This window comes from Vipera ursinii (assembly GCF_947247035.1).
Source record: "Vipera ursinii genome assembly, chromosome: Z".
Lineage (NCBI taxonomy): Eukaryota > Metazoa > Chordata > Lepidosauria > Squamata > Viperidae > Vipera > Vipera ursinii.
Window position 1 is genome coordinate 90,394,160 of NC_139517.1, and position 24,407 is coordinate 90,418,566.

Here is a 24,407-nt window from a genome sequence, read left to right on the forward strand (position 1 = left end):
ATTTTTCATTGCCTTCATAGACATGTTTGCTGACAGTCACCAACTCCCTACATAAAATAAAATTCATGTTCCAATATTGTATTTTTAAATATATCTGCCTTACTTTGGTTAAAATGAGGTGTTTTTGTTTTCTCAATAGGCAGCAAAATTTCAAGGTATGGTTGGGTAGAGATCTTATTCTTTAGACATATAGTTTAATGGATAGTCCTTGCCTTAAACCATTTTTATTGACTTTGAACTTGTAACAGCACTGAAAAAAGTAACCTATGACAGGTTCTTGCACATATGAACATTGCAGCATTCACACGAACAGAATTTGGGCACTTGGTAATCAACATGAATCTTTGACAATTGCAGCATACAAGGGCCCTGTGATTTATTATTTGCGATATTCCCAGATGATTTCTGATAAGCAAAGTCAATGGGAAAAGCTGGATTTGTTTAATGACCAGGTGATTCACTTAATAACAGTGCAAAAATGGTTGTAAAATTGAGTGCAACTCTGTTAATAACTGCCTCACTTAGCAATATAAATATTTGCTCTACATACTATTTGTATTTCTCACATTTTGATTTTGTTTCTGCAGATTTTTGTTGAATATCTCCTATCCTTAGGATGTTTGCAAAAGCAACCAAGACTTTTGTGAAGGAGGTTGACTGTGGAGGAGACTTAATCTCTGTGTCATCCCTGAATAACTTAGATAAATTACAGTTCCTGAACTTAGTCACAAAGAAAAAAAGAACTTGGTGCTGGCAAAATCCAAAGTACCATCTCTCATCAGTTTCATTGAATGATGTGCTTGTTGAAGATATACATGAACCTATAAAGCCAGGTAAAGTCACAGTTACACACTGTTATAGGAGATAAGAGGAAGTGCAAAGTACTATGCATTCTTGTATAATTACCTGTTTTATTACTGTTGTTGAACTGTTGTTGAAATAGTTATCATTTTTTCAAAATGTTGGATACAGCAATATTACTTTACATGTTATTTTGCTCTTTTGTTGGTTTTCTGGAAGTTTTTGTTGGTTTTTGGAAGTTCTTCTGGAAGTTTTTGAAAACCATTTTCAATCAAAATAGTTCAGATTAATCTATTACATAATTTAAATTGTGAAACTTTCTACAGTTTCATTGATTTGTGGAAATAATCCAATTTAGGTTGCACCATTTTTATGGGGTGTGTGCTATAAAATGACTTACTTGCAGTACTTAATGTGTTCACCTACAGAAGAATAAGTGCTAAAGTCTGTTCATGTAGCGAATGACTCAATTTGTATTCAGAAAGCACTTTGACCCTTCAGAATAGCAATAATTAGTGATAACATTTTTTTGAATATTGCTAAATTAATACCTATAATTTAGGAAGTCATTGCTTTTAGTCAGATGGAAATAGAATAGAATAGACATGGAAGGGACCTTGGAGGTCTTCTAGTCCAACCCCCGCTCAAGCAGGAGGACCTATACCATCTCAGACAAGTGACTGTCTAGCCTCTTCTTAAAAATCTCCAGTGATGGAGCGCCCAGAATTTCTGCAGGCAAGCTGTTCCACAGGTTAACTGTCCTCACTGTCAGGAGGTTTCTCCTTAATTCCAGATTGCTTCTGTCTGATCAGTTTCCAACTATTGTTTCTTGTCCTGCCCTCTGGTGCTTTGGTGAATAACATGACCCCTCTTCTGTGCAGTAGCCTCTCAAATACTGGAATACTGTTATCATGTCACCCCTATTTCTTCTTTTCTCTAGACTAGCCAAACCCAAGTCCTGCAACCGTTCTTCGTATGTTTTAGTCTCCAGGCCTTTAATCATCTTAGTTGCTTTTCTCTGATTTTTTTTCCAAACTCTCAACATCTTTTTTTGTGATATGGTGACCAAAATTGGCTGCAATATTCCAGGTGTGGTCTTACTAGGGTTTTATAAAGCGGTATTAATACTTCATGTGATCTTGATTCTATGCCTCTGTTTATACAACCCAGGATTGTATAATTTTTTTTGGCTGCTGCTGCACACTGGTGGCTCATAGTCAAGTGATCATCCACTAGGACTCCAAGGTCCCTCTCACAGTTACTGTTTTTAAGCAAGGTCTCACCCAATCTTTTTTTATACTTTTGTTTTTTCCTGCCTAAATGTAAAACTTTGCTTTTCTCCACATGGAAACTCAGTTGAATAGGGCCCATTGTTCAAGTTTGTCAAGAACTTTTTGCATCCTGAATTTGGGATACTAGCTATTCCTGCCGGTTTGGTGTCATCTGCAAATTTGATGAGTTCTCCTTCAATAATTCCCTCATCTAAGTCATTTATAAATATATTGAAGAGTACTAGGCCTAAGACGGAACCTTGTGGTACCCCAATGCTTACTTCTCTCCATGGGGATGTAGTAGATTTAAATTGAATTCAGGCATAATATCCTGAAAAACCGTTCAGTAGTTTAGTTTTAAAAAAAGTGCTATAATATAATTAAAGACATAATTTTTCTTTCAGAAAATTGCTTTTACTTGCTATTTCAGATTTTTTAATCTGGTGGTATCCAAATTTGTGGATTACAGCTCAGGATCATTGAGGAACTTCGTTATTTGGTGTTTTTAAAGATGTTAAAGATTTTTAACTTTAAATTGATAACCTTGTTCCTTCACTGGAGTTTATACTCTTGCTGTGATTACTGTTACTGCATCTTATTGATTGAGTTCTCACGCCATGCTAAATCACAATGTAATTTTTTTTTTGTCTGGCTCTGTGAGAACTCATCCTTATGGTTTGCAAACTATGTTTTTTTTTTAAATTAAGCAGGAATGTATAAAATACTGGATTTTTATTTTTGTTCTATAACTCATTGGCTATTTCAGTAATACAGGTCATCCTTGACTTACAACTCTTCTTTTAGTGACCATTTGAAGTTACAAGGGCATTGAAAAAGTGACATGACCATTTTTCACACGTAGGACTGTTACAGAATCCCCCATTCAGACATGTCAAACACAAGGCCCGGGGGCCAGATCCGGCCCGCGAAGTGGTTTCATGTGGCCCGTGAAGCCATACTGGAAACAGTGAGGGAATGGCCCCCACTGCCATGGCCCTGGCCCAGAGACCCTCCTCCTGCCAGAGACCCTCCTCCTGCCAGAGACCCTCAGATCTCTCCCACTGCTGCCCAGGCGTCCATAGGCACCCTTGATGCGAACGATGTAGAGCTGGCCACACCCACCCGGTAGGCCATACACACTCTAGCCAGGCCCACCCAGTAGGCCACGCCCACCCTGGCCATACCCACCCGGCCCCTTGAGGGCAGCCGCAATGCTGATGCGGCCCTCAGTGAAATTGAGTTTGACACCCCTGCCCCATATGGTCAACCCATTTTCAAAAGCTTTTTTATTATGATGTATCAGTAATGGCTAAAATAGAATTCAGAAAAGCCATGCATGATTTACTATAGCTTCTGTGACTCAGTCTGCTTCAAACATGTCAGGGCAACAGCTCTTGTAAGTTTTCTTTGTTTTACTGACCTTTGGTTCCATTTAATTATTTTAAATGAGCCTTTTAATTTGTAGAAAAAAATGAATATTAAATGTATAGTAATCTCTTAGAATTAAGAATTAGCCTGAGAGTATAGGACTGCGTATTACCCCAACACAAATGCAACACTCCAAGAAATTTAGAATAGGAATGTCTGTTCTGTGCTAGTCTTTCAAATATACGATTGGTTCCATTCCTCCTTTAATTCTCCATTGGCTGAAAGTTATTATTTCAGTGTGCTTTTAGACGGGGTTGACTTTGGTATCCAGCAAGATTTATATCAAGTTGTTTTATTTCCTTTGTCCTTAATTTCGTGCTTTGTCCACTATATTGTTCAGAGTCCATCAGAAATAGGGGTGGACTCTGGGGTGGTATAAATAGATAGACTAATCACAAATAGGCAGACAGGCAAAGCATGGCAAGACTTATTTTATGACTATTTTGTTTTCACAGTGGATAGAGAACTTCTGGTGGAATTCAGAGAACTCTTTACTTAGAATGACTGCTATTATTCTTTAAATGGTCCACGTGCATGGATGCATTTCTAAGACCCCAATCCTTTCAAACTATTGTAAGGTTTATAACATACAGATTCATACATTCCAAGAATGGGGAATTTATGATACCCAAGCAGCATTGATAAACTCCCAGTAGACTCTACTAGCTTGACCCACTGGTTCAAAGAAACTGCATTTATTTTAGCATCATGTGAAGGATCACAGATTCTCCATCTTTGGTTTATTCATTGGATGATAAACATTTTTAAATACAGGGAGCAGTGAAAAATAGTGACTAAGTAAGTCAGTATATGTTTCAATATGTTTTGTTATCAATAGCGTTTGATTTTTTAAATTTATATTGTGCTCCAGTTTACTGTTCTGTAATTTGATATGTTGCTTTTTGTCCCAAGTTATTGTAGAGTCTGACTTTGTGAAGTATGAAGGCAAGTTTGAAGACTGTATCAGCGGAAGCATAGAAACTTCATTAGGAAGAATTAAATTAGGAACTGGAGGAAGCGATGTTGTAGAAAGTCTGTCCTCTTTTGGAAATCTTAAAAAGGAAGAAGTTGACTTGCACAAGCTTATGAAAGATGTGAAGCGAAGGTACATATTTATTTTATTCATTTATGGGGTCTATAAATAGTTTTACTGGATAGGGTTTTAAAGGGAGATCTTCAGCTTTAAAATGGCATCTTTGTGAGGTTTAAAAAGAATTGTTTTGAAAAGTTTTACAGATACTTGGAATTGAATAAATGAGCAGTAAAACCATTGTTTCTGCAATTAGTATAAATTTGCGGGGGAAATGCTACTGATAACCAGATTTAGTTTGTATTATAGCTAAGGTAGTTGAATAGACTTGTGTCCATAATTATATTCAACTATTAATCTTATTTTGCCCCAGTCATTCAATTTCAGCCCAAGCTACCTCATAATATTGCGTTGTAGGATAATTAGAGTGCTCTCATGTATGCCATGTTGATCTCAAGAATGAATATAAATTCAATGATAGGTAAAATATACTCATATCTGTTTTGAAAGAGATGTAGATATGTCGGGAAGACTTAAATATGGAGTATTTGGGAAGATGGCTCATAGAGTATTGAAAAGTCTGATGTTAGCTTTTAGTTGAGTCATAAATCCAGTATTACCACTGTGATATTTTTTTGAATATGCTGCTTGTATCCAAATGCAATAATCCAACACATTTTTTCTATTTCTGATTGGTGTACTAACTTTTTGTTACTAAAGAGTGCATTGTTTATCAACTACTTATGGGAGAACAATAGTATGTCCATCTACTAAAAATAAGCTTTTTTCATAGTAATTTTATTGTATTTTTTTCTCCTTTAGATCAATAAATCTACAGACTTCATTGTTGGAACAAATGCTTGAAAGAAAGAATGATGTTCTTTGTATCCTTACAGAAAAAATATTGACAACTCAGAAATGTTTAGTATCAGAACATATTCAAAAAGAGGAAAAACTTGCTGGAATGGTGGGAATAAGTACAAAAATTGTAAAGGTATTAATGCATAAGGAAGAATATTGATGAAGACTTACAACATTCTGTTGCATTTTTCCATATCATCCGCCAGCAAGATGTATGTAGCCTTTGTGCCCTTTAAATACCCGTTCTGGAAAGGTTGAAATTTCATCCCTGTCCACTCCAGTCTTATATTGCATTGCTGATCACATCCCTGTGGCTTTTGAAGCCCCCCCTTTTTTTAAAAAGAAAAAAGAAAAAAAGTGCATTTATTTGTTCCCAGGCACAAATAAACTTATTTGCATTAAACTGAAGTATTAATGTTTCTGTTCAAAAATGAATGTTCTATGTAGTTTGAAGACTGTTTGCTATTAAGTCTATTTGCTATTAAATGTTAGAATGAATAAAAATATGTATAGTTTTTATAAGGTGAAAATACTCAGAAATGTGCTGCACTTAACCCAGAATCGTTTCAAGAAGCCTCGCTAAGGTTTTTGAACTTAAATGAAAGTTACTAAGTGTGGATGAGGCTAAAGATAATTGAATCATTTTCTCCAGTTCTGTCAGCAGTAGAGAAAGTTCACAATAAGTTAATTATAGAGATGCTCACCCCAGCTGAAAGTCACCACAAATCTTCTATCTCTGAAGATAGAAGATTCATTTGTATTAAGGACAATTCCTTGTAGTGGACCTATCTTCTGTGAATTAAAAACCCACCTATTTCTCAAAGGCAAACTTAAGAAAATAGATTTGAGAGCTGTCTAGTTTTTAAAAACTTCAAAAATAATTATTTATGTAAAGTTTGGTGCTTTCTGAGCTTGGTAGTTTGCTTGCTGATGTTTTAGCTACACAACATTATCAGTTCCTAATTGGGTAATGAAACAGCCAAGCTCAGAGAGCATCAGTGACTCCAATACCAAGATACGTATGTTTTCATTTATTTATGCATTCATTTCTATCTTTCTTTTAGTAACTCTTGGTCCTGTACCTCTCTCTACACACCCCCAGGCCATATATTTTGTCCTTTCGGCCATCTTATTAAGGACTTGGACTGAGATATGGTAGCTTAAATTTATCAGCTCTGGGCATTTTCTGTTTCATTTTTTGGCTTTAACTTAAAAGTAATTGAAAAGTCATTTTTAAATTCTACAAAATGACTCCTTGTCATCCTATCATGTGTAAATTGATGCATTTTGGAATTAATCTGCACAAATTAACCAGCAATTAAATCTCTCTGTAGATATCAGTGAGTGAAAATGGGAATATGATCAAGAACTCTAATGTGGTATTGGAGATCCCTGCTCCAACTGCAATTGCTTATGCTGTAATAGAATTGTATATAAAGCGCAATGGTCAATTTGGTAAGTAATGTGGCTATTCACACCTTCCTTTTCCTCAGGGCAGCATAAAAGAGCATGCTTTTTATTAGGCCTAAATTATCACCAGAGGTTCTCTTATCCCAACATTTGATTTTGAATTCAGTTTTATACATACCATATATCAGTATATTATTGGTGCTCATTTAAAGGGAAGGCTTACAGATGTTTTGAATCAGTATTACAGTGAGAAACCGAGTATAATACATGAGAAGATCAAGATACAAGGTAAACCAAGACATTTAAGCATTTTATTTGGTTGCAAATTATAGATTTTACTGTAGGCAGAAAAAGTGATAGCATACAATGTCAGAGAAATCTACACACGCAAGGCATGTCCTGACAATCTAGATTGCTAGTTCATTCTGTTCGGCGCTTGCTCGTCTATCCTTCGTGCACTGCAGAGAGGCAAACTAGCTTACACCAGCTGACTAGGAGTGCTTGGATCTCTGGCTCTTCTGGACTTTTTTTGCCAATCTCGCTTCACTTCTTGTCACATTGCCTTGCACCTGACTAGGTCCAGTGCTGGCTTCCACTTTCTGTGTACACGAATGCAGTTAGGTTATTCCTACTGAAGTGGTGCCCATATATCTACTTGCAATATTGCATGCTTTTGAACTGCTGGATGAGTAGCAACTAGGGATCAAGCAATGGGAGTTTATTCCATGTCACAGAGCTGGATTCAAACTGCTGGAGGGCAGACCATTTCTGGCCGGCAGTTCCAGCATCATTAAGCCACCAAACCACTGCAACCTCTTTTAGTATATACTCTTATCTCAGCATATGAAATGTTTAAAGTATGGATATCAGATAACAGTATTGAGTGCAGGCAATGCTGCTAAAAAAATTAAAAAGTGAAAGCATATGTATTAATGTGTTCAAAGCTATGCCTACACCATATTTAAAGGTAAGGATGATTACACATTATTTTTTCCTCTCCTTTACAATATTGCTATTTCTTTTCTAATTTCTGTTTGCTGGATTTTAATATTTGGCCATCTTATCTTCGAAACCTTATAAATCAACGTCTCTGCTCAGCAAGACTAAGCCTACCTTAGGCGGAGTAAGACAGGCACTTCAGTTTAAGGAGGAGTTTATGAATAATATTCCTGCACCATCAGCATTTGTTCATAAGACCCTTGGCCATTCTTTTTCTTGTAGAATAAATTTGTGTGTGTCTCTTAGCCTGTTTTGCATTTCCTAAACTAGTCTGCAGCTTCCATGTGTGATCAAGGACACCATTACTTCCAACGGAATGGGGCTGCTTTTTGTCTTTTGGGATATACATCAGATATCTTGAAAGTGTTTGCTGTAGTTTCCTCTGCATGAAAAGATCACCCTATTCTACTCTGTAGTGGAAAGATGTTTTCATCTGTAGCGATTCTAGATATTTTCATCCATTTCTTCAGTAAACATCCAAGTAATTGTGCCTAAAATAGGTGACATACAATGTGCTAAGAGTTCTATTGACATTTGGTGAAGTTAGGAGGCAGCATTTTTTAAAAGTAATTTTTATACAACTAGAATAAAAATTAATGCAAACTATAAAAGTATAAGAATAAAAAAGAAAAAATATAGAAAGCAAATTTTTCCTTTCATTACCACCATTTTTGCAATGTATTACATCTCCCAGGGTACAACAGTACAACCATTGGTGGTGCGATGGATCAGCATGTTAAGACACTGGCTTGTCAGCTAACAACCTGGGTTTAAGACCCAAGTGCCAAATGATGGGGTGGGCTTCTATTTTGCTTATCCCAGCTCTTGCCAACCTAGCAGTTCAAAAGCATGCAAATATAAGTAGACAAATAGGTACTGCTTTGGTGAGAAAGGTTAATGCATTCCATATTTTCATACTGGCTACATGATGACGGAAGCATGTCTCAGACAAACAGGCTTCCTTAGCTGTGATGAGCATTGCTCTTTTAAACCTTTCGGATACAATATATACTCTTTACCTCATATCTCATCTCTTAAGTACAAACAACATCCAAAAGTCTCATCATTCTTCCTTATCAGCAAAAGTCCACTTACCATATCTCTTTTTTAATTTATTGTGCATTTCTTTTAAGCAATGAAACATCAACTAGTTTTGTTGGTATGTCCAATACATATTTTTCAGCATTCTTCTCATTGCTTATCACAATTATATCCACATTCAAATTAGGGTCAAACTTATCTAAATAGTTTGTTTTTCTTTTGCAACTTCCTTGATACTCCTTTTATATTTTGAAGGCCATTTTTTTTAAAAAAATACCTGTTTAAAAATTCAATATTAGAGTGCTGTACTGCATTCTTTATTTAATCATATAAGTTGTAAGTTATCACAGTCACAGTGTAATAAGTTTTTTTTTTCTTACTCAGTTATTGATTTTCTAACTGGATATCATGGAAGCTCCTAATCTAATATCAGGATGAATGCTATCTCTAAATCTTGATAAATACTTGTAGCAGCATCTCTTTTATACTAGAATAATATTCTTGGCATACTTAGCTATATCATCACTATTCAGATTTCAAATTTCCTTTTACAGTTTGAGCAGTAAAACATTTTCTCAACAATTATAGTAAAACTCTAATGCTCTCCTGAATTATCTTCTTGCATTTGACATTCATATATTTTTCAAATGTGTGCCTTGACTTACTTTTTATTGCTTCTTTGGAGTAAATAAGTGTTCCCTCTTATTTATCAGTCACACAGAGTATGTTGTTCTTTGAATGCTCTAAATAGTCCTATAAATCAGAGTCCATATAGCCTTTTGACTTAAAAACTCAAAATACAATGTGTTTTTGCCCATTAATACAGAGGAACAATAATATGAATAGGTTAAAGAGAGAAGTAGGGAAAGGAGATGATTTTTTTCTTGGACAATGTCACATAGGCATTTTATTTTTTTAATCGGCATTAATGTTTCTGGAAAGGAAGATTTGGAATGGGAATGCTTTCACATAGATCAAAGTTGTAAATTCAATTGCAATGTGTTGCTTACTCTTAAAGATACCTTACCTATGCACCTCCTTCAGTGATGCAGTATTCAGGAGGAGGGTGCAGATGTATACGTGTGTTCATAGAGCACTTACGTTTATATTCTATCATGAATTTGCAATGACATACTGATCTTGACATTTCTTTACTGAATACTTCACTCATCTGTTCTAAAGTAGCAAATTGTTCTCTGTTCTTTAGCTGTAGTGCATTTAATTCAAGCTTTGAAAGAGTCTTGAGGACATGGTGTAAGGAAGCACAGAAACCTTTCTGTTTCATTGTTTAAAGTGAGAAAGTTATGAACATTAATATTTTAAATTAATAAATTAATTTTATAATATAAATTCTTTGTCTGTCACCTGGAGACACTGTTGAGAAATGGACGCTATACAATAGAAATTAGATGTATACGTGAGTGAATGAATGAATAAATAAATAAAATTAAAATAAAATAAAATAAATTGCAAATCCAGCCTGCTTAATGTTATGGAACTAATTTCCCAGAGGCATGATGGACATTTCCTTATTGTAAACTCTAGAAGAACACATCTACCAGTGAAAACAGCCTGATGGTAATCACAAGGAACACCCTTATTCCTCTTATTAAATAGGTGATTTCTGATTTCTTACGTTCATCTGGATAAACGTTTTATGAATGGGCAAGATCTCTCACACGTTTAACAAAATGGTTTAATGCTAATTAGACTACCAGGAGATAATTTATTTGCTTTTCTTCATATTATGGGATCGAACAGGAGCTGAGAGCTGAGTTACCTGAGAATAAGATAGCCAAACCATTCCTTTTGTAGAATTATGCCTCCTTCATGACCAACAAGGTGGTTTTGAAAGGATGACTATGGAGGGACCATCTTACCATTCTTTGGCCTTCAAAGATGCTTGCTGCCCTCATCTTTTTGATGTTGTGGATAATGAGAAATTGTCTGGACCTGAAAACCCTATTCCAAGTGGTGCTTCACTTAGCATTCTAAGCAAAGGTAGGACTAAAAACTTGTTCACATTTCCTATTCATTACACTAGCTTAAACCATTTTTTTCCAGCTTAACGTGTGGTTTTGTGGATCTCAGAAACGTAGTTCTAGAATTGGGTGCATGTGTGTAAAGGCAATTCATGTAATTGTAGCATTATAAATAGTTAGGGTTAATTCCTTCCAAAATGTACTGTATCACTAGTTGTAAACACTAAGAGCTACAATATTTACAAGTCATGGTAATTTTGTATTGTTTAAGCAATCTCTATTATGAGTTCCCTCTCCACTCTTTCCCATGCTGTCTTTATTATCCTCTTATTAGGCATTTATATCTCTTTAAGTGCTTGAACTAATAGATACGGTAATAAAAATACCAATAGTCTTCACTTTCAGTTACTGCTTTCCATACTTGCCCCGGGCTGCTCCAGGCTGATCAGTGGCATAAGAATATTTTATCCCCCTTTTAAAATTTAAATTTAAAGAACACGTTATGTGTGGGATTAACTATAGATACAGACCATACAAAACTAAAGGAATACTTATACATTGATGCTATATATTTTACTTATGAATGAACCTTGTTCTCTGCCCTGCAGAACCAAAGAGCTAATTTTATATGTACAGTGAAGGGAAAAATTATTTGATCCTCTGCTGATTTTGTACATTTACCCACTGACAAAGAAATGATCAGTCTATAATTTTAATGGTAGGTTTATTTTAACAATGCGAGACAGAATAACAACAAAAAAGTCCAGAAAAAAGCATTTCAAAAAAAGTTATCCATTGATTTGCATTTTAATGTGTGAAATAATTATTTGATCCCCTATCAATCAGCAAGATGTCTGGCTCCCAAGTGCCTTTTATATAGGTAACGAGCTGAAATTAGGAGCACTCTCTTAAAAGAAGTGCTCCTAATCTCAGCTTGTTACCTGTACAAAAGACACCTGTCCACAGAAGCAATCAATCAGATTCCAAACTCCACCATGGCCAAGACCAAAGAGCTGTCTGCAGTGCCCACAAGGTCCCTCTGCTCAAGAAAACACATGTACAGGCCCATCTGAAGTTTGCCAATGAACATTGAATGATTCAGAGGAGAACTGGGTGAAAGTGTTATGGTCAGATGAGACCAAAATCGAGCTCTTTGGCATCAACTCAACTCACTATGTTTGAAGAAGGAGGAATGCTGCCTATGACCCCATTCCCACCATCAAACATGCAGATGGAAGCATTATGCTTTGGAGGTGTTTTTCTGATAAGGGGACAGGTCAACTTCACCGCATCAAAGGGATGATGGACGGGGCCATGTACTGTGAAATCTTGGGTGAGAACCTCTTTCCCTCAGCCAGGTCATTGAAAATGGCCCATGGATGGGTATTCCAGCATGACAATGACCCAAAACACATGGCCAAGGCAACAAAGTTCCCTCTGTGGAGGGAACTGAAGGTTCAAACTGCCAAACATCAGCCTCAAAACCTTAATGACTTGGAGAGGATCTGCAAAGAGGGACAAAATCCCTCCTGAGATGTGTGCAAACCTAGTGGCCAACTACAGTACAAGAAACATTTGACCTCTGTGATTGCCAACAAGGGTTTTGCCACCAAGTACTAAATCATGTTTTGTGAAGTAGTCAAATACTTATTTCACTCATTAAAATGCAAATCAATGTATAACTTTTTTGAAATGCGTTTTTCTGGGTGGGTTTGTTGTTACTCTGTCTTTCACTGTTAAAATAAACCTACCATTAAAATTATACTGATCATTTCCTTGTCAGTGGACAAACGTACAAAATCAGCAGGGGAATCAAATATTTTTTCCCTTCACCATAACAGTAGTGAGGGAAAAGGGGGAGAGTGTTCATTTGGATGAATAGGAAGAAGTAGTAATTCCTGCTGCGTTAGAAAACTACCCATTTGCTCAGTTGGAAGGCTCAGACCAAGTCAAAACTGGTATCAACTTCTTAGCCAATATATATATGCAATCAGCCCAGGTTCGAATCTCAGAAGGGTATAGCTGACTGAGGACGACTAAGGAGTCAGAAATGCATCTCAGTTTCCCTTTAATTCTTTGTTAGTAATTTACACAAATATATGAATTGTCCGGTGTGACTACTGCCTGTTTGATAGCCTTCAAGATAGGCTGAAAACAGGAAATAAAGATTTGCCCCAGGTTTGGGGCCTAGCAAGGTAATCTAAATAGTTAACACTTGAAATATATATATATATATATATATATATATATATATATATATATATATATATATATATATATATATATATATATATATATATATATATATATATATATATATATCATCCTTCTGTAGCAAAAGATACATTCTTTATCCTAAAACAAGATAATGATTTTGAAGCCATTTTCAGCACTTAAATGATGTGAATAGTGAAATACATAAAACAATTCCAAAGCATTTGCTGAATTTTGTACTAAACAAAACCCCCCAATAAAACAGGGTTTAATTTTATATTTATTTAATAAGAAATCATACATTTATATGATTCCTTTAACTTACAGACATGAAAACATGTTGGCAGTGCATTTTAAAGCACAATGCTTATTTCTAGAGTACTAAACTTCATATATTTTCTTAAGATAACTTTTCTTTTCCATGATATAGACAACTCTAATGGTTTTACATATTGCAGACTATTCCAAACAATAATGTTTACAACTGATGAAAGTGCAGTTTTTTTATTGAAAAGTTTTACAATACATTTTTTTAAAAAGACAAAACCCATCCCAACCCTCTCCCCAACCCTCCCCAACACCTCCCTCCCCTCCCCCTCCCCCCTCCCCGACTTCCCAGAGCTCAATACAGGGTATAAATATACAAACAATCATAGTCTACCTTATGCAAACAACAATAAAATATTAAATCTATCGCACTTTAACTCTTATAAAATAACTACAAGCAATTTAAATATCACATCAATACTTATTCAAATGCTAGATGAAACTTTTTAGTCCCATATTTATTCTGGATATAATCAATCCATCTTCTCCACTCCACAATATATCTCTGTTGCGACTAGTCTTTCAAGTACGCTGAGATCTTTGCCATTTCCGCCAGATTGGAAACTTTTAAAGTCCATTCTTCTATAGTCGGCAGTTCTTCCTTCTTCCAATATTGCGCTACTAAGAGTCTCGCTGCCGTAATTAAGTTCAACATCAGCTTAGTGTCCACAACAGTAGTATCAATAATAATGCCCAGTAAAAACAGTTGCGGACAACAGTTTTTAAATTTATTGCTTCAAGACAGACAAGTACTCAACTTATAATTGGGATCACAAACTTGTTTGTTGAGTGAATTGGCCATTAAGCAAGATGTCACATGATATCTCAATAACCCTCATGCAACAGCCACAATCCCAGCACTCTTTATTACAATTATTAAATGGATGGAGTCCAAGGCTAGGGACTGTAGGCATGCCTCAAGAGGGTGGAGAAGAAATAATGAACTGTATCATACGATAAATTATAGTTTGTTAACAATGATTTACTGACTCAACCAAGATTGATTGGGTTCATGTGATATGACAAAGCCATTTTACATCTTTGCATGAAGCAGGAACCTAGCACATGGCAACATTCAGACTATTAAAGAAATGTATTTCATTTGAGTTCTAATTTTCTCTTTAACACTATGTATGCACAAATTTCCTCTTTGATGAAATCATAGGATGAATTTTCAAAATTTGAGTCAGGATAAAAATGGTCAGTTTTGTAAAAAAAAATCCCTCCATAAAAATGCTAACACATATGATGCCTTATACTTCCAGCATGCACACACAGAACACACACACACACACACACACACACACACACACACACACTTTTAAATGAAATGAATGTATGTTGCATTCAGAATTGTTAGGAATAGCTTCTCCAACTTAATTCTATTTAATGATTACATATGTATGCATGTATAATATGTTTTCAGATATCCTCCAATTAAAGACCCATTTCCAACCTTTTATGAATCTATCAGAAGAAAAGCAGAGAGCTTTATACAAAATAGTTTGTGACCTTTTGCTTCATGAAGAAACAGTGATGCAACTAGAAAATGTGGTAATTTTTATTTCCTAATCAAACATGCAATTTTCCTTATTTTTAAAAGCTTGTTCTTTATGAAGAAATGCAAACAGTTCTCATTGCTGTAATCTGTATGTTTCTAATTAATATTTATAATTATGATAGTTATAAATCAGTGTTATCTTAGTGATTAATAGATGGATTGTCCTCATGATGATCTATCTTCAATCTGATCCTTCAGTATTTCCATTATTGTTATACCTGAAGGCATCCACCTTCCTGTTATTGATCCTGTTTTTCTTTTTTCCACACTTCCCAGCATTATAGAGTTAATGTTTAAAGGAGTCAGGTTTTCACATAATATGTAATCAGTGGAATTTTTATTGGTCTTGATTGATTTGAGCATCATTTTTTTCTGGATCACAGCAAATAGCATCACGTACCCAACCTTGGATGATCTCAGAACAAGTTAAGCAGAGTTGCTTAACATTGCTTAACATTTGCATAGGAAATTCTCAATAATTTCCAAGGCTTCAAAGGTACAAGTTTTTTACAAAATGCAGTAAAAAACCATTTCCATATTGTTGTCAAAGAAATATAATAGATGTGTCGAGGCAATCAGAAGTCAAACTTGGTCTGATTAACTTTATTCTGAATATGATTAAATATGCCCACTGTGTCTATTCCCTTTTTATTTTGTTTATGCAGCTGGACAGTATATATTCTGAGGGGAGTCCAGGCATCATAGCAACGGAGGAATTAAAGTCACCAGAGAAACCATGTTTAGAAGAATTTCTGCAGCTTGTGGGTGTACATTTACAGAACAAAAAGCAGATTCACAACAAGGAGCTTTTCCTAGCTGCTCATTTCCTCCTCAGTGCATTGGCAGGTACAAAAAAAAAACCCAAATAAGCGGTTTTCTTCTAAAATTAATTTTTGTCCAGAGCAGGTAGGGTTTGCTGTTTCAGACTGATTGTGTCATGTGTGCAGAGGGAAAAAAAACTTTGTAAATTCAGTTTGTGAATGTAGAGGAAATCCTTGATGCATAAAGCATAAAGGAAGGCAGAACTAAATGCAGGGTTCTTAGATGTCAATCCTCCAAGGTGGGCCTGATTAGGAAACACACTCCACAGGAAGGCCAGAATTATACTTTATTTATTTATTTATTTTAATTCCATTTATATCCCGCCCTTCTCCGAAGTCTCAGGGCGGCTTACAAGCTTAGCAGTAGCCTTCATTCTATGTATATGCCTGCTTATTAGGGCTTTCACACACACACACACCCAAGCGTCATTATTACAAAGTCAGCTTAATTGCCCCCAACAATCTAGGTCCTCATTTTACCTACCTGGGAAGGATGGAAGGCTGAGTCAACCTTGAGCCTGGTGGGATGCGAACCTGCACTAATTGCAGGCAGCTGGTGTTACTTAAGGAGGCATTAGCCCACTGCTCCACCAAGGCTTTATTGAGATAAGCTATAACAAAATCTTGCTAAGTCTGACTGTTTCTCCCATTCCTCTTGTGAATCAGGGAGGAGCCATTCTGAGTGTCTTTCCGATATTTCCACAGACTTAAGGAATGTTTCTGTCGTCCTCACAGTATTTACATAAAGGGTTTCCAAAAATTTGCTTCAAGGTTATTTCCCTAGCTTCTACATAGGAATTATTTAACCTCAACTAACTTTGAATGATGGCTTTCTCATTTGGATTCACACCGTTTATATTATTTGCCTTGTGTGCCAAGTTTATTTATTGCTGCTAAGAAAACAACAAGAAGGGTTCAATATTTTATGTCAGTGGTATAAATTTCAGTGTTTCAGAGTTTGTCTTAAAACTAATAATTTAGAAAGAAATTGAACTAAACAAAGGAAAAGAATGTTGACTAGAAATGCGTACTTATTAAATATTATTTTTAATAATCTCAGGTGAACAACTTTCAGGTCACTGTCATTTGAAACTCAGTATCTCTAAACAAAAGGGCCGTTGTTAAACAAAATTAATCTTTTTTTACATTTTACATTACATTCGCTAGATATCTTTGTGACTCATCCTAGCTTTACATATGCTTAGTATTTAATTTCTGTCTTACTAAGATCGTCTTTATCATTTCTTCAGTCTCTGTTCAGATCACTGACTCCTGGTTCAGTGATAAAGTAGAGACTATATTCTTGGATCTTTTGCTAGAGTCTTAGAACTAATCACCCTTGTCAAAGAACTTAAGTCCCACCATTATAGAAACCCTCACTTTTTCCAAGAATGACATTGATATATTTGCAAAGATTATGTTATTATATTTGTCACCTAGGTCTTCAAAGACTTAACCCCACAGACTTAACGTTGCAATGATTTACTTTAGATCTTTCTTAGAGCCCAGCCTTTATACTACTGTTTGTGAATTATTGCTCTAATCGGTCTTTGATGTCATGGAGGGTTTTTTGGGGAAAACTCTTTCTCTGTGTTGAAGTATTGATCTTGTGACAGGTCAGATTGGACCGATAAAGCTCTTTGAAATGAAACTACATTTTTTATAATCTCAGGTTGTTTTTGTTGCTAAACAGGGATTTTTTATTTCATATTTTTCTCTTGGATATGGTTGATTACACTTTTGTCTTGATCCTATCTTGCATTACGTTTCTTCCACTGTTTTTTTTTTTTTGCCTGCCTACCTTATTGCTCAACCAATGCGTGCTCCTACAGAATCATTCAGTACTGGGAGGTGAAAAATTATTTTTCTAATTTTTCCCTAAAGATATCTGAAGGTCTTGTTTCTGATCCTTTGTTACCCTCTTCTTCTTGAAGTCTTCATCATATACTTGTTTTTCACTAGTGAAAACTTGCTTTTTACTTGTCAAACCTTTTAAATGCAAGAATTAATTGTAGATTGTCTGAACAATAGCAGTTTAAAGACAAGATTCAATTGTGTGGTTCACCAAACTACAGAAATATTCTTTTCAACGTGACAACATACGATTCTCGAGACATTCCCTTTTAAGAACAATTGTTCTATATTGATAGATTCTAGATCCTATGTGGACTTGGAGAACATACTGCCCTACTTTCTTGAGTTTATTCAGTAAAGTTTCCAGAGATCCATGACTCAGTGCTCAGCAGGAATGTTTCTTTTATATATTTAAAAGTTTTTGTTTTTTAATCTTTATTTCCTTTCTTCAGAACTGTCAAGTTATTCCCTAGTACTGCTGCTAGCCTGCTGTGACCTCCAGCTTGTCCGTACACTGTGTTGCTTGGTAAGTCCTGTCAATTTAAGTTGGAAATGTGTTAAAAGTAGCAACAATAGCTGGTTCCTAGTGATACTTATTCATGGCAATATCTCTTCTAGCCCTTTTGGAACATATATTCCATTCAGCTTAAGAAATTAGCTAACACTAAATGGAAATAGTATTTTAATGTCATACATATTATCCTTCAACAACACGGTCCTAAGGCAATCTACAGCAGGAAAGATAAGAAAAATCAGTACAACACCGAATAAAAAGCAATCACTGATTTTATATCTTGTCATAATTACAGTACTTCAAACAATAATCTGATACCTGAAAAACAACAGTCAACATTTGGTCTGTTTCTTACACTAAAAAACACACTTTTTTCAAATGACAGATTTTTTTCAAATTCAAATTCTTTATTACTTATAGATCAGTGATTCAGATTAAGTAAAGTTTAATAAGACCTACAGAATACAACTTGTAATATAGAACTATATAATACAGAACATTCAATTAAATAAGACAGTGGGAATTAACAATTACTTAATAAAAGTATTTATTACAACTACATTTTTTATTCATTTGTTGCTGTCACCTGCACAAATTTACACTTCATAATTTGCTCATTTTAAACACACACACACACACACACACACACAGATATATGTATATATGGGAGAAAGATATGCATGACAACATCTTACATGCTGACTATTGGTAGGAATATGTTCAGCAGCAGTTCGATATAGATAAGTTTTTGTATCAAATTTTGGAAGTATGAATGCTTATTTCTGCTTTTGCTTGCCCATTTTAATGTGTTATTGGTAATGGTTTTGCTATAATTATGCTCTTGTGCTGTTATCAGCTTTTTTGAAGTATTATGAATTCATTTTAATAAATCTTTATTTTCATAAATTTGTTAATATATCATCAATATCCATCATCAAAATGACTATAAGATAGAAAAGTTTCAGCACCCTGCCTATTTCACAGCAGTGCAGAAGTGAGTTTGATAAAATTACCCCCTTGAAGCCAAAGGTCCAGCTGAGCAATGATCTGATTCAAAGCGGTGTGTAATGTTTCAAAATGCAACATAGATAGAATGTCTTTTTTATTACTTCTGGGATGCTACAGATAAAAAACAGTAGTGTGCTGAGATATGAGGTGCAATGGTATGATGGTATCTCTGTCGATCTAACCAGCCAATAGTAATTTCTGTGTCTATAAGAGTTCTTTTGCAGGTCCAAGCCTAACATTGTTTTCATTCATTTCTCATTTTTTAAAAATAAGGCTACACTGGATCTCAATTTTCGTCTCTCTTGTGTTAATGGAGTGTGCTATCCTATTTATCCCATTGTGCGACTAACACAGATTTTAATGAAAACTGATATTTAAAATTGATGTTAGAGACTTTGACTTCTCAGTAATGATTAAATGATGCCTGTCTCACTGAAACATTTAGTGTTTTTTAGAACAGGGTTTATAAATGTATTTTTCTGTGTACCATACTATTCTGTGGCATTGGGTCTCACTGTATTAGATAATCTCTGTCAACGTGGAGAATTGCCAGCTCAATCAGAGTGAACTGTAACACTGATAAAGGGGCCCTATTAGGAGGGAATCAAGCTTGTCAACTAGTAGTGTCTATCTTCCTGGCACCCCAGAGAACTTGGCAATCAGAGGCAGGAAACATTATCACAAAGATTAGATCTGTGGTCATTTCTCAGTATCATTATCATACCAAGCCTGGACGCTCACAGAAAGCAAGACAAAAAAAATAAGTACTTGCTTTATTAGCTGTTTGTGAACATTTTAAAGATCCCGGACATTTTTAGCATTGCTTCAGTGCTTTACTAGAGATACTAGTTGAGATACTAGGCTTTTTGCTAGACAATTTGGAGACTCATGGACTGTTCTTTCCTCTATTTCAAAAGCCATTATGATGAAACTGTTAGAGATACCTAGCTGAACCTTGGCAGGATTGTTCTCTAGTAGTTCTACATTCCATTTCATATCATGCTGCAAAAAACGAATAACCTATGAGCATTTAGGTAACCTATGAGCATTTCTGCTAAATAGAACCACAAAGCAGGTTCATTTGAATCTGTTCTCAAATCATGCCTCTTCAAATCCCAAATCTGAATCAGGATTTATCCAACCCTCAAATATGCAGATGCACACATACATAACTATATCTCTATCTCTATCTATCATCCATCCATCTATCTATCTATCTATCCATCTATCTATCTATCTATCTATCTATCTATCTATCTATCTATCTATCTATCTATCTATCATCTATCTATCTATCTATCTATCTATCTATCTATCTATCTATCTATCTATCTTGTTCCTTTTCACAATAAATTGGATTATATAATGTAATGTACTTCATTATTGAAAAATTGTACTATTGTGGAAATGCTTTTAATCAATGCCTTTCTGTCTCTGAGCAGCCTAATATGACCTCAGAAGATGGTACAGTGAAACTTGCAGATGCCATACTGGCTCCACTTGCTGACCCAGGAAGGTTTCGGATAGCACAGAGGCTATTTGCTTTATCAAACATTAACCTTGAAATGACAGACTCTTCCATCAAAGCTGCAACCATGAAAAAATCCAATTTTTCCCCAATTGTTCTATATATAGTATTGAATGGCCTCCATGCATTAGGCTATGAAAAAGACAAGAATTGATGAAGCTGTTTGAATAGTTTTAATACTACAACGGTCTCTGTTTAATGCCTCTTAGTGATGAACCCACTAGATTTGTGTCCATGCAATTGAAATATGTGCCAATGGGCTGTGTTATTGGAGCAAGGCGAATGCCTAAATTAATTATATGAATGAAAAGATCCAAATATAAAAAGCCATGCAGGGATACTTGGTGAGATGTTTAACATTCCTGTATTACTTTAAAGTTTAGAAAAAATACATGTCCTTACTTTTCAGCAATTTATTCAACAACCATTCAAAGTTAGTGCTGAAAAAAGTAATTTTATGGCTCATTTACTGCCATTCACTACCTTCACAGCATCCCTCAGCCATATGAATTCCATTACGTCAGTATGTACTGTCTTTTTTTCCTCTTCCGCAAACCCCCCTCCCCCATAGAGATTGGAGAGAAAGAGATTTCAACAAAGCAAGCCATTTGCTGTTCTACATATCAAAAGCAAGCATTGTGATAGCACTGGCAGCAGGGTAGGATCAGGCAAAGAAGAGATTGCCTGCAGAAATTACATTTTTTCTTCCCCCCCCCCCACTTCTATCTGACTGGAAGGATTGGAGAGAAAGGGATTTCAAGAGAATGGCTCCAATCCTAGATTGTGACACAGTTGCATTGCTTTTGATGCATACTAGACAGCAAGGTCCACTTAGCAACCGCTTCATTTAGCACTGGAGTTTTCAGTCTCAATTAAAGCTGTAAAGGGGTTCGTTGTATTAGTTATTGTGCTTTAGTATTAATCTTTTCTTTATAAACTAGAGGATATTCTAATTGAACATGTTTTTTCCCATCTGTCTTTACACAAAGGGGAAAAACAGTCCAACCGACCAAAACCAGTGCCATAATAAACAGAATAGAAACACAAGTTAAGATAGGCAAGAAAATGGTAAGTGAGCACCTGTCCAGCCTAGACGAGTTCAAATCACCAGGACCAGACGGATTACACCCCAAGGTTTTCAAGGAACTGGCAGACGTGATCTCAGAACCACTGAACTATATTTTTCAAAGATCCTGGAGCACTGGTGAACTACCAGAGGACTGGAAGAGAGCTGATGTAGTTCCCATCTTCAAAAAAGGGGAAAAAATAGATCCAGGAAACTACAGACCTATCAGCCTGACCTCAATACCTGGGAAGATTCTTGAAAAGATAAACAACAAATCAGAGAACACCTTGATTCGAACAAAGTTATCACTAAAAGCCAACATGGGTTTGTCAAAAACAGATCGTGCCAGACAAATCTTATTGCATTCTTAGACCAAGTGACAAAACTAGTGGACCAGAGGAATGCTGTAGATATAATTTACTTGGACTTCAGTAAGGCATTTGATAAAGTAGATCACAACCTACTACTTGATAAGATAGAAAAATGTGGGTTAGATAGCATCACCATCAGATGGATTCGTAGCTGGCTGACAGGCCGTACTCAGCGTGTGGTCCTCAATGGAACTGCATCTACATGGAAGGAAGTGTGTAGTGGGGTGCCCCAGGGCTCTGTTCTGGGCCCAGTGCTCTTCAACATCTTCATCAACGGATTTGGATGAGGGGATAGATGGGGAACTCATCAAATTTGCAGACGACACCAAGCTGGCAGGAATAGCCAATACTCCAGAAGATAGGCTTAAGATACAGGAGGATCTGGACAGACTCGAACACTGGGCACTATCTAACAAAATGGAATTCAATTGTGAAAAAAGTAAGGTTCTACATTTAGGCAGGAAAAATCAAATGCACAGGTATAGTATAGGTGGTACGTTGCTCAATAGTAGCAACTGTGAGAGAGATCTCGGAGTCCTAGTGGACAATCACTTCAATATGAGCCAGCAGTGTGCTGCAGCTGCCAAAAAAGCCAACACAGTGCTAGGCTGCATTAACAGAGGGATAGAATCAAGATCACGTGAAGTACTAATACCACTTTACAATGCCTTGGTAAGGCCACACCTGGAATACTGCATCCAGTTTTGGTCACCACGATATAAAAAATGTCGAGACTCTAGAAAGAGTACAGAGAAGAGCAACAAAGATGATTGGGGGACTGGAGGCTAAAACATAGGGAACGGTTGCTGGAATTGGTTATGTGTAGTTTAACAAAGAGAAGAGTGAGGGGTGACATGATAGCAGCGTTCCAATATCTCAGGGGCTGCCACAAAGAAGAGGGAGTCAAGCTATTCTCCAAAGCGCCTGAAAGCAGGACAAGAAGCAACGGATGGAAACTCGTCAAGGAGAGAAGCAACCTAGAACTAAGGAGAAACTTCCTGACAGTTAGAACAATTAACCAGTGGAACAACCTGCCTCCAGAAGTAGTGAATGCTCCAACACTAGAAGTTTTTAAGAAGAGACTGGCCAGCCACTTGTCTGAAATGGTATAGGGTTTCCTGCCTGAGCAGGGGGTTGGACTAGATGACCTCCAAGGTCCCTTCCAACTTATTATAACATCATTATGTGGCAACAGAGTTTTCAGAGCAAAGGCCTTCATGAAGTGCCATTTAAGCAATCAAAGTTAAAAATCTAAGCAACACAGGAATAAATTTAAAGCATGATCTGAAATGCTGGGCTTGTCTTTGGAGCCATTATTTAGATTTGAGCGAAAGATCACAAAGGATCTGGCAAGTTTCCAAATGTTTTTCTTTATGGTGTGGCAGAGAAGCTGGGAACATCATCCATTTTGCGGGTCATATGTTTAATCTCTCTTCTTAGGCATTTTTTTTACTCGATTAATGTGAAGTGTACCAAAACTGCAGGCCCCAAAGCTAGCTGCTTGGATGGAGGTGGGGGGATATGTTAAGCAAAAGTTTTTCAGGTATTCACAATGGTATATAAAACTTACTCAGTTTCATCCAATCTCTTCTGTTAGCAAAGCTATGTGGCCTCAAACCAATGGAAGTTACAGATTTTTGGATATTATGTTCACAGCACTTATTAAATACTATTATAAGGTATTCTTGGAACGATAGTGAGTTTTTCAGTTTTAATTATGCATATGCAGTGCAAAAATATGACTTGTTATTCTTTCATATTGGTAAAGTTTTTTTAAAAATCATTCAATATAAAATTATGACATGTATTGCCTCTTTCCAGCTTCGTTTTCTGACGCCAGCTGTGTGCAGTGAGAATGTATTTCATAAGAGATCACACTAAATTTTCAAATGTTAAATTTTATTTCATATATACAAAAATAACTTTCTTAGTCGTTTCCAGGATTTCACAATTTTATACATTTCAACAATGGTATACAACTTAAATGGGGAAACATTAGGGAAATTTCTTTAAAAAACATTGTTTAACTGAATAGCATACATTTGTCCTATGAAATTTCACCAGTTTTTTTATGATCCTTTTCCAGAATTTTCTAATCTGATCTATGTGGCAATTTTCTTCTGATTTACAGCATGGAAAGACATTAAAATTTGCTATTAGTCAAGCCCCATTTAAATCTTCTATTGTCCTATGTGTGTCAATATTAGTAATGTTTGAAAAAAATTATCAACTGTTTAATAAAAATGTTATCCTGAACATTAGATTTCGTGATGAATTGGGAGAAAGGGAACTCTGGTTATTTAAAACTTGGAAATTATAA

At 35.7% G+C, this 24,407-nt stretch overlaps 1 protein-coding gene across 1 annotated transcript; it reads left to right on the forward strand.

Annotated features, from left to right (window-relative positions):
- Window positions 1-593: 593 nt before the first annotated feature.
- Window positions 594-21,145, forward strand: GSDME (gasdermin E). Its single transcript, XM_083378445.1, has 9 exons — window positions 594-833; window positions 4,413-4,605; window positions 5,353-5,524; window positions 6,726-6,846; window positions 10,657-10,842; window positions 14,791-14,918; window positions 15,591-15,771; window positions 18,053-18,126; window positions 20,565-21,145. Exons 1-9 carry the CDS (start codon window positions 617-619, stop codon window positions 20,802-20,804), a joined length of 1,512 nt encoding a protein of 503 aa, XP_083234571.1. The 5' UTR covers window positions 594-616; the 3' UTR covers window positions 20,805-21,145.
- The last annotated feature ends 3,262 nt before the right edge of the window (window positions 21,146-24,407 follow it).

Excerpts from the sequence above, each read along its gene's own strand:
- GSDME (XM_083378445.1), top strand. The coding sequence starts at position 617 with ATGTTTGCAAAAGCAACCAAGACTTTTGTGAAGGAGGTTGACTGTGGA. Across the intron at positions 6,847-10,656 it reads AAAGCGCAATGGTCAATTTG|AATTATGCCTCCTTCATGAC; the intron begins GTAAGTAATGTG and ends TTCCTTTTGTAG. Across the intron at positions 15,772-18,052 it reads CCTCCTCAGTGCATTGGCAG|AACTGTCAAGTTATTCCCTA; the intron begins GTACAAAAAAAA and ends TCCTTTCTTCAG.